Here is a 10000-nt window from a genome sequence, read left to right as displayed (position 1 = left end):
CCTCTACTTCCCGACGCCCTACGAGGAGTCAGAAAAGGACGAGACCTTCTTCTGACCGACACTCGCCGAGACGGCCGTCGGCGAATCGAGGTGGATCGTGTTGGCGATCGACTTTCCCATACCCAAGATATTTGGAGTAGATCAGGAGGGGCCAATTCCGGAGGTGGTTCGGTTTTTGACCGCTTCTCTCTATCTGCCTTAGAAGGTGCGACAGGGCCTGGAACACGGCGAGCTTTGCGTCCAGGACGTCCCAGTGTGGTACTCTGGTACTGCCCAGGTGTCAGAACCTTCCCAAGGAGTGCCATCTTTCGGTGCGACGAAGAGCACTTATCGTGTGATTCTGGTTTCGAAGCTGAATCTGTTTGTTTTCCTTGGTTGGCAGCAGTGTGGCTCGTCTTTTTAACCTTAGGCGTGATGTCATTTGAGTATTTCACACGGGACGAGGACTGGCAATCCCCTCGAATAGGTGCCACCATTTGCTGTTCAGCACACTTTGTAGAGTCGAAAGCGTCAAGATTGGTCTTATCCGAGTAAATTTTACATTCTTCATCAATATCTGAAATCTCTTTAACTTCCTGAGCACCACTTTCCTTGGACAAGACAGAATCTTTTTCCAATATACCCGTATTTACATTTTCACTTTCAGCTCGCTCCGGGTCCCCATTTTCTTCTTCCTCTTTTTCAACTTCCGTATCAAAACCCTCTAATTCTATCTCCTCTTCTTGGCTTGACATTAAATCCGCCACTAGACTTAAACTTGACCTTGCATCATGATATGATGTTGATTCAGAATCGTGATCGCGAAACGATATTTGCGATTCTTGCTTCTCCGTCGTACAATCACTCTCATTGGCACATTCTTCCTCGCATTCTAGCGATTCGCTGACTTCTGTGGGACAGTGAATTGTCCCGGGACACTCAAGAACTTCCTGTTTAGGGTCCGTGTCATGCAATTCTATAGCTGGTGTACCCGTAACAGAGGTCATGTTAGTTTTATTTTTCTCACCTGACCTTCACTCCAAAACGTATCATCATAAAAACGTTCGCTACTCGCTAAAGTATGGTACATGCAAAGAATGGTTAACATTGACAATAATTAAATTGTCTCCCCCATTTCCATGTTACTTGTTCCAATTCTACCACGATTCAACACATTTAGAAAAAAAGAGTCAATTTTCAAAGATTCAGGCATAACAACTTAAATGAATAAAGATTAGCCTGAAAAAATCTTACAATATCATAACTTTATGGAAATAAAGTTGACGTTTGAATTGATACGCCACGGACACTGAACCGGATCTTTTATCAAGACACAGGTGTCAAACACAGGTGTGCGCTATTTCTACAGCACCATTGGTTACACATTCACAGAAAAAAAAAGAAAACACTTTCACTTTCCCTATAGTAAATCCCACGTTGACGTTTTCTTAATATCCCATATTATCCTCCTACTTTCTACAATCATTAAGCTGGGACATCCAAATCAAACAAATAAATGGGACAAGAGTGTCCTGGCATCCACTTGGCTCTCACCAAAATAGTTTCATACAAACGACACTCGCTATTTTAAGCTTAGGTATCTAGCTCTTCTTGCTAATTTGCTACGATAGCTGAAATGGAGCAACAATCATATGCAGGAGTACAGAAGTGTATCTTCCACTTCGCCCCTGCTCAACCCATCACGCCCACGAACAATGGCAACAGCACGAGTCACGCACAAGACGACAAAAAAATATAAAAAGGAATGAGGAAACTTGCTCTTTTTCTATCTTATTTCAAACACTTCACTTGAACCACTCAGAAAATAGTACAATATAAGCAAGGAAGGTGGACGTGGGTTGTCACTTCACGTGATTCAGAGTACGAGTACAAGGGATTTCTTAAAGCCCATAATGTCTTAGAAAGTCATAAAGGCAACAGCATCGCAAAAACAATAACAGCACCGAATCACAGTAGCGTGGAATCACTATATACAAGAACCCCTTGCTACATCGAATGCCAGAGTGCCACTGGCTTCCCTCACACAGGAGTGAGAGTGTGTGTGTGTGTCTTACTACCCCCACCCTCTCTCTCCCTCTCTTTCGCTTCACTCTCTCTGGCACTGTCCCACCTGGGCTGTAAGTCCCCGTATCTCATTGTGAGGATTTTTTTCCCCATAAACAACTCTCCCAAAGGTGAAATACTTTATTCACTCTCAGCTACTGCTGCTGCCTTGGTTAATGACACTTCCCCATTCATCGCTGCAGGACCTGCAACAAACTTTCAGGTGAAGCTCTTTCGGTGCCCTACCATTCTCTCATCTCAAGCACCCCTCTCCCCTTATCCAACTCTCTCTCTCTCTCTCTCTCTCTCTCTCTCTCTCTCTCTCTCTCTCTCTCTCTCATAAACCTTACTAGAAACTGTTTACTTCCCCTTTGGAGTTTCAGTATGAATAGCCAAGGTGCACTCAAAATGCAACTGTACCGTGAGTGCATTCATTTCATACATCATCATCATCATCATCATCATCATCAACAGCAACACCTTCACTACAGAGGAACCTCTTCCCAGACGTTGTTATTGTTGAGAGCATTTCACAATCTCATGATTATTTCTATCGCAAACGTCAGTTTTTAAAGCTCATTCCAAATCACGTTCAGTCACCTTATGAAGTTATAACTGAACAAAGGTCAAATCATGAGTAGAGAGAGAGAGAGAGAGAGAGAGAGAGAGAGAGAGAGAGAGAGAGAGAGAGAGAGAGAGATATTTATAAAATACAAACACGCTCGAGATTAGTGATCCCAGCTGACTTCCTTTCTTTCCGCGTATAAGGCATCCCATCGGGGCACCGTCGTCTCGCAGATTGCCCAGACAAATATAGAAAAGAGGTGGACATGAATTGTAAATTTGTAACACACATGGTCTTCGCATGTTTAGATTCTTTACAATCTAAGAAGGAACAAATGAACAAATACACCCCCATAAACGCCGTGTATGAAGTCATTTAAAGAACAAATTCGAAATAAAGATGAGAGTGGAGGGGAACTCTGACCCTTTCATTACAATCCTTTAAAAAAGTGAGGAAAACAGGAGGACTTCTCTGAAAGGTCTTGGCGTAATTTTCATTCACTTTTGAGAGGTTCTACCCATTACTACCATCGCCAACACTTGAATACTCATTCAGTAATCAAAAGAACGCATTAAGCGTTTATTCGTGTATGTAAATAAAGGATGAAAAATCATTGTTCAAGTATGTAGTTGTAGCCACACTTTAAAAAAACCTAATCTTAATCGGAAATTCTCCGTTAAACATACGGCTCTCAGCCGTATTTCAGTAAAATACGGGCGACCGTATACATGTTCAGGTACCACAATAACGCCAGGAAAATAACACTTAAGTAGTTATATCCTTTAAGAAAGGTATGATTAGAATTATTCCAATAAAAGAGCAGCTTACGAAGTATTGAAAGTTCTTAGAAATCTGACTTTCTTGATCAGTGTCTTCACAAGTTATCTGGTTAAATGTTATTTCGTATATCTCTGGGGATGAGTCTTTTGGGGGGGAATGAAGTACGAAACCGGTACAAAATCTATTTGAGCCATAATGTTCGTTAGATTCACAACGAAATGGCGTAGTTTAAAGACAAGGTCATAGGACGTAGTGAATCAGCGGGAACTAACACGGCAGGATGGAACAAACCGGAAGAAAACGAGAGAGAGAGAGAGAGAGAGAGAGAGAGAGAGAGAGAGAGAGAGAGAGAGAGAGAGAGGATGAAGCTAATATGAAGCAGGCTTCACAACCTTCCCCTCCCTCGTGCATACAAGTGTACGGCATCAGAAATCTCCATATCACCTAGTCCTAGACGTTGATAATGCAACGGGGTTGACGCCTTTGACCAACTAAGTATTTTGTAAATCCTATTACACGTAAAAACGCAGCCCAGACGTGCAAAGCAGAGATTCCGGTAAGCGCACACACATATATATATGTATACATTTACGTATATACCTTTTGCAAACTCGCCGTTCGATGCATATAATTCTAAAAAGACAACACAACATCCATACTTATAAGGTTTAAAAAAAAAAAAGTTTATAAATAATATTCCATTTATCATAGAGTATGCTTATATGAATATAACACGAGAAAAGACACGGAAGAGCTGCCTTACGAATACTCTTGAGTTCAGCAATTTACAGGGAAACGAATGTAAATATTCTTTAAAGTGTTTAGTCCCCAGTATACATTTATATGCACAACCTCTTCCAATGAGAAAAACTTAGGATTGGTGGCAGTATTTTTTTCTCATCTCGAATAAATATAAATTTACTACAACCTTTACTCTTCGAGGATATGGATTCAGAAGGAATTAACTTTCAATTTCTTAGATTTTTCAGATGCGAATGTATTTTCTCCATGAATGTGATCATTGCTCGGTGAGAATGATACTGATTATAAGATGATTAATTGATTGATTTGAAGTTTTCTGGCATCCTGACAGGACAGCTTTATAACATAACTATATATATATATATATATATATATATATATATATATATATTGTGTGTGTGTATGTGGTGTAGGTAAAAATAAAAACATGCATCTACATTCAAAACTTGATCAAGAAATCAATAGTGGTTTAAAATATGATTTTCAGTTGAACACGGTAGAAACCTGACAAGAATTCCTTTTGAATCATGTTTCAGACGTATATGGTAAAAAGGCAAAACCAACAAAGTTTTAGGTTCTCTCTCTCTCTCTCTCTCTCTCTCTCTCTCTCTCTCTCTCTCTCTCTCTCTCTCTCTAAAAGATTGAACTAAATTGCTCTTCCAAGAGCAAATGGAGTCTCCGTGGATGGACTAAAAAGCCTTACGAGACATCCAAATTCTTTATAACTCTCTCTCTCTCTCTCTCTCCCTCTCATGAAAACCTTGGCAATTTTACTGCATGTGTAGTAAGGAAAAAAATTAAAAGACAGTAAATCAAGATGTAGGAAGGAGCATCCACTTTGTTTATCCACTGCTTGTGTTATTTCAGTATATTTTTCCCACTTCGAGACATTACATCTGTAATTTCACGACAGGTATTAAGAAACGGCTTTTCACCTCCCGTCTCGTATGGGTCCACATGCTTTGGCACGATGAATTAAGAAACATGTCATGATCTTCTGTCAAGGAGAGTGACGTAAATATACAAGATATTAATGCATTATGACGCCACAGTATGTTACTTTTCGTTACTTAACAATACTACATTCTTTCTTGCTTCAGCTCTTTTCGCTACATTTTTTGGTAAATCTAAACAGAGTATGAACAGTAGGGTCTCAAGATGAAGAACGCGAATCCAAGAACACAGAAAAATAACATGAATAACAAAATCCGATGCGAACTAATGAGAGAGAGAGAGAGAGAGAGAGAGAGAGAGAGAGAGAGAGAGAGAGAGAGAGAGAGTCATATTGAAAGATTAAGGGTACAGAGAGACTAAACCAAAAAAAAATGTATCAATACACTTTAACCTCCGACTGTTTTCACTAATGGTCAAGTTAAAGTGTCATTCTTTTGGCAACTCCTTGGCGACAACTCATGCCGTGGGTTTCCTTTGTAAGCTCACATTGGCACCTCACAAATAACCACAAATGTATTTAAGAGACGGTACGGCCATACCAAAGGCTTAGCCGTAAATTCTTCTTACATTGTTCAATAATCTATGCTTTAGATAATACCCCAGTTTACAATTTTTCAACTAATCTATAATAACCATCACTCAGCTCGTGATACACATATTTTAATAAACAATAACTTTCATACCGTGACTCGTTTCAAAGCACAGTTATACCTAAATATTGCTATCACGTGTATACGTACAGTCTTTCAAAACGACATTGGCGTTTACACTGATGTCAACAGCAAAAACAGTAATAATACTTGCTAAGGTTGGGGTATCTCACGTGAGCAAAATTCTTATTCCGCAAAGTCAGCAGTGATAAAGATACCCGGACGTGAGAAGAATATCTCTCTCAGATGTTTCACAATCCCCAAGGAGCCATAAATCACGATTCAATATAACGACATTTTTCATATAAAGCCTACTGTACTGCGTGAACTTTCCCGTCTCTACGTTGACTGCGCTATGAAACCGAATACAAAGATAAAAAAACCAGTTATTATAAAGTTGTATCCTCAAATAATGAAGTTTTCTTTTGCATGGTACTTGTGGTGCATATATTCATACGCAGATAGAGAAAAGTCTGATGAGTCATTTATATAAATGTTGCACCAACCATTCCCTTAAAACTGCAACTAGAAGGGAAAGAGAAATTTGTCTGGCACGGAAGCACTTCGGAAGTACATGATGAAACAACGTTTAAACGACGTAAATGCGAAAACAGTTCACAAAAGTATAACGATCCAATATGGTCTGGAACCATGAAAGAGCAAAGGACACAAACATAAAACAGAATCAAATTATCATAGAACGTTAAAAAGAAAACAGAAAAAACTGAATTGTATAAAAAAAAGATATTTATATAAAAAAAAAAATACGAGCTATAAAATTTCAATGATAAACTATCGAAAAGATAATTTGCCGTGAGTACTACGTCACGACATTTGCTAAAACTCTTTGAGATCATTTATTAACATGTCCATGTTATGTTCAGAGGGTAGGCACAAGGAGAATCTACAAAGGCAAGGGCTTGTACTATTGAAAATCATAGCAATAGTGTTACCTAATTTGTCACTGGTACATGCAATACACTAATTAGCAATAACATCAAATTGTTTCTCTAACCTGTGTTAAGACTTTTCAACATAATTTGAAATTAACTTCTTCAAAACAAACTGAAAACTAATATTGATTATAGAATGAGAATAGCTGTCATACATTATGTAGTTTGCGTATGCATACTTGATCTTATTTTAAATACAAACTATGAATGGAAAAACTTCATTTATTGAATATTCGATTCCTCTAATGTTTAGTTCCTCGCACCATTCTCTTTCTTGTTTTCTTCGTTTATGAAAAGTTTGGAAGCCTAAGAAAAATAATGAAATATTTCTCCAAGTCAATCACTCTAATCTAACTATTTTGTAAACAGGTATGTTTTTCCAGGTATTCTATGCCTGATAAAAAGATAATTGGCGACATCAACAGTGTTTACATTCAAAGCAAAGCGAAGACTAAACGAACGTGATTGATTTCACAATCAAAACTTCTGTGACTGAGGGGAATAAAAATTAAGGGCAAAAGAATTATATGAAACACTACACAGAGTGCATGGTAGGAATTTAAAATTTTTTACAACATATGAACGGTACTTCAAAGAAGCTCTGATACCACAACTTAAAAAAATAAAATTAACATTAAAGGAATATTAGAAATATGTCATAGCGTAAACAGACTTGCGCGCTCTCTCTCTCTCTCTCTCTCTCTCTCTCTCTCTCTCTCTCTCTCTCTCTCTCTCTCTCTCTCTCTCTCTCTCTGCGAGTTTTGCCGACTACAGCGATTTTTGCCTTATCTACCTTACCAAGATATGCAAGTAAGCAATGAGTGACTCGTACTATTGCTAACCCCATACGACAAACGGTAACTCTGGTCTTTACTAAGTGTAATATCCTGTAAAGTCATCAGCTACACTTCAGCAAGATGAGCGTTGCAATTCGTTTAGCCTAAAGAGACGACCGCGTTGATTCCAACACGGACACTTGATGGGGTTCTGTGCAAACGTTGTTGATGAATTTTAGTACTCATGAACGTATTGAAGAACCTAGACGGTTCAAAAACTGTTCGTAGCATATCACGCTTCATTGGTTTTATGCAACCATGATTGCAATGAATAAAATCCCTCATGAAGAAAAACTAGCAACAATTAAAATTATTTTGCTGCATCTCACTTCAGGTGCATGTAAAAGGTAAAAAATAATATGAGGGAAAAGGAATATTTCTTCATATATACTATACATATTGAATGAACGATCTCTAACCCTGTAGATTATAGTAGACAGTTACCTTAGTCACTAATCTATTGCATCAAGAGTGCCCCGTTTGCAGCATGACAAACGTCATACACTTCTGCTAATTGTTTGAAATTACATTAGTATTTTAAGCAGTCTACGGATTCCAAGATCCACTGAGTCTCAGTATGTCTTGAATGATTCAACTTTTTCGCAGTAATAGATTGGTCATCGCGGGCTGAGTAGCTGCAAGTTCCCACTGAACTTGTCGATGTGTATGATCTCTCTCTCTCTCTCTCTCTCTCTCTCTCTCTCTCTCTCTCTCTCTCTCTTACACACACACACACGCACACACACACACACACACACATATATATATATATATATATATACATATATAAATATATATAAATATATATATATATATATATATATATATATATATATATATATATCAGTATTAAATATCACAAAATACATTGGTTTGAATTTACTTTCACTAGTATAGCATAAATGTTATCCACTATTAATTCTGGATATCTATGTAACATCCTGTTCTGAAATACGCAAGTGTAGTACGTTAACTGCGAACACTTGTAAACTCTGGGCACATGTTCATTAACATATTAGTAATGTGCTGAAACAACGTCGTCCTTTCTAGCATAGTGATGATAAGATTAACAAATTAGGAGTAGAGAGACCACCAATCACAAAAAACAATTCTAAAACTTCAGTTTCCTCAACAACATTAAAAGAAGTAGAGTTCCTTATAAAATATCACCATTACTACAATACAATAATACAAATGACAATAATAAAAAAACACAATTATGAAGTCGCTAATGCTCATTCAGAAGAAAATAATCTAATTCACAGACAAGAAAAACAACATAACCAAAAATAGGCAAACACTAATATAGACGTCAAATCCTAAAATATATTTGCGCATATACTTCAGGTTGCATATTAATAATGGTATGCAAGGGAGAGTCAGCAAAGCAAAGACCGTGTTATAGCAGCCAGAATAAAGTACGAGATAAAGATTGGACGTCGAGCAAATTAAGTTATGGTAATAATTATCTAGTCGTTAAGCAAGCTCGTGGCTTTCAGAATCAAAATGAAATATCTTGTAAAAGTATTCTTCATCTCCGTAAACTATGGACGTTTTTATGGCTGTTGATAATGTAAGTACACAACACAAACATTACTTATGCAACTAACAACATAAAAGCAATTTTATTCATTCATCTATCCGAAGACTGATGAAAAAAGTAGGATCGCACAATAGTCGTTTCTGAACTTGAGAGGAACGCGACAGAACCTCGCCATAAAAGAGAAGTTTTAATAATCCTCGGTTATAAAAAAACAGGAATCAGAAATCGACATACTGGAGGTAGAGAAAGAAATGGCCAATCAAAGAGCCATCCTGAGGTTCTTGATTTACACCTACCGTAGTAAACATGTGCTCTGGTAGTCTGGCAGGTGTTACATACATTCATACAAGAAAATCCAATAACGTAGGCCCTACACATGAACATTTAAATGAGGTTGAGTGGAAAAGCCCCAATTTCTCTTTAATTGCATATTTCCAACCCAACTTCTGTGAGGTTCATAACAATAGGGAATGATTTCGAGGTTGGCAAGTTTTTAACCCGTCTAATAATACATTTGAGTCCCGTTCATAGCGATATGATTGCACTATATCTATTTTCATTCATCCTCTATAAAATGCTTTAAAAGAACAATCACGTTAGAAAAACTAGCGTAAAATTGTCAAAACGGCGTTGTCTTTGGAGTCAATACAGTTTTATTAAAACTCTTACATAGTACAATATTCATCCACCTAGAAACAAAAGTAATCTACCTCGAAAAGACAAATATCAATTGAAAAAAAAAGGAATGTTTGATTTAAAAAACTAGAAAAGCACTGATTCCTGACCTCCGCTACGGCAACTCATTTCCCGAAATCAGTTTGCCTTTCCCAAAATCAATTTAAACAGTAGGCGTATTTTTCGATAGACCGTTTGCTTGACCTTGACCTTTGACCTAGGACTAATTCAATAACTTC

At 37.6% G+C, this 10000-nt stretch overlaps 1 protein-coding gene across 7 annotated transcripts in view; it reads right to left on the bottom strand.

Moving 5' to 3' along the window:
- Positions 1 to 10000, bottom strand: part of LOC137640070 (uncharacterized) — a 1165168-nt gene that overhangs the window by 34189 nt on the left and 1120979 nt on the right. The window contains exon 1 of one of the 7 annotated variants that reach the window (XM_068372510.1): positions 1 to 2010. This exon is cut by the window's left edge and continues 982 nt beyond it. The exons of the other annotated variants lie outside the window; for them this stretch is intronic. Within the exon in view, the coding sequence (XP_068228611.1) occupies positions 1 to 986 (986 nt within the window). The 5' untranslated portion in view covers positions 987 to 2010. Of the gene's footprint in view, positions 2011 to 10000 lie in introns of those variants that run through there. 7 annotated transcript variants of the gene reach the window in all.

Source organism: Palaemon carinicauda, chromosome 4 (assembly GCF_036898095.1).
Source record: "Palaemon carinicauda isolate YSFRI2023 chromosome 4, ASM3689809v2, whole genome shotgun sequence".
Classification (NCBI taxonomy): Eukaryota; Metazoa; Arthropoda; class Malacostraca; order Decapoda; family Palaemonidae; genus Palaemon; species Palaemon carinicauda.
The sequence above is the reverse complement of the archived record's forward strand: the minus strand, read 5'-3'. Positions and strand labels throughout refer to the sequence as shown.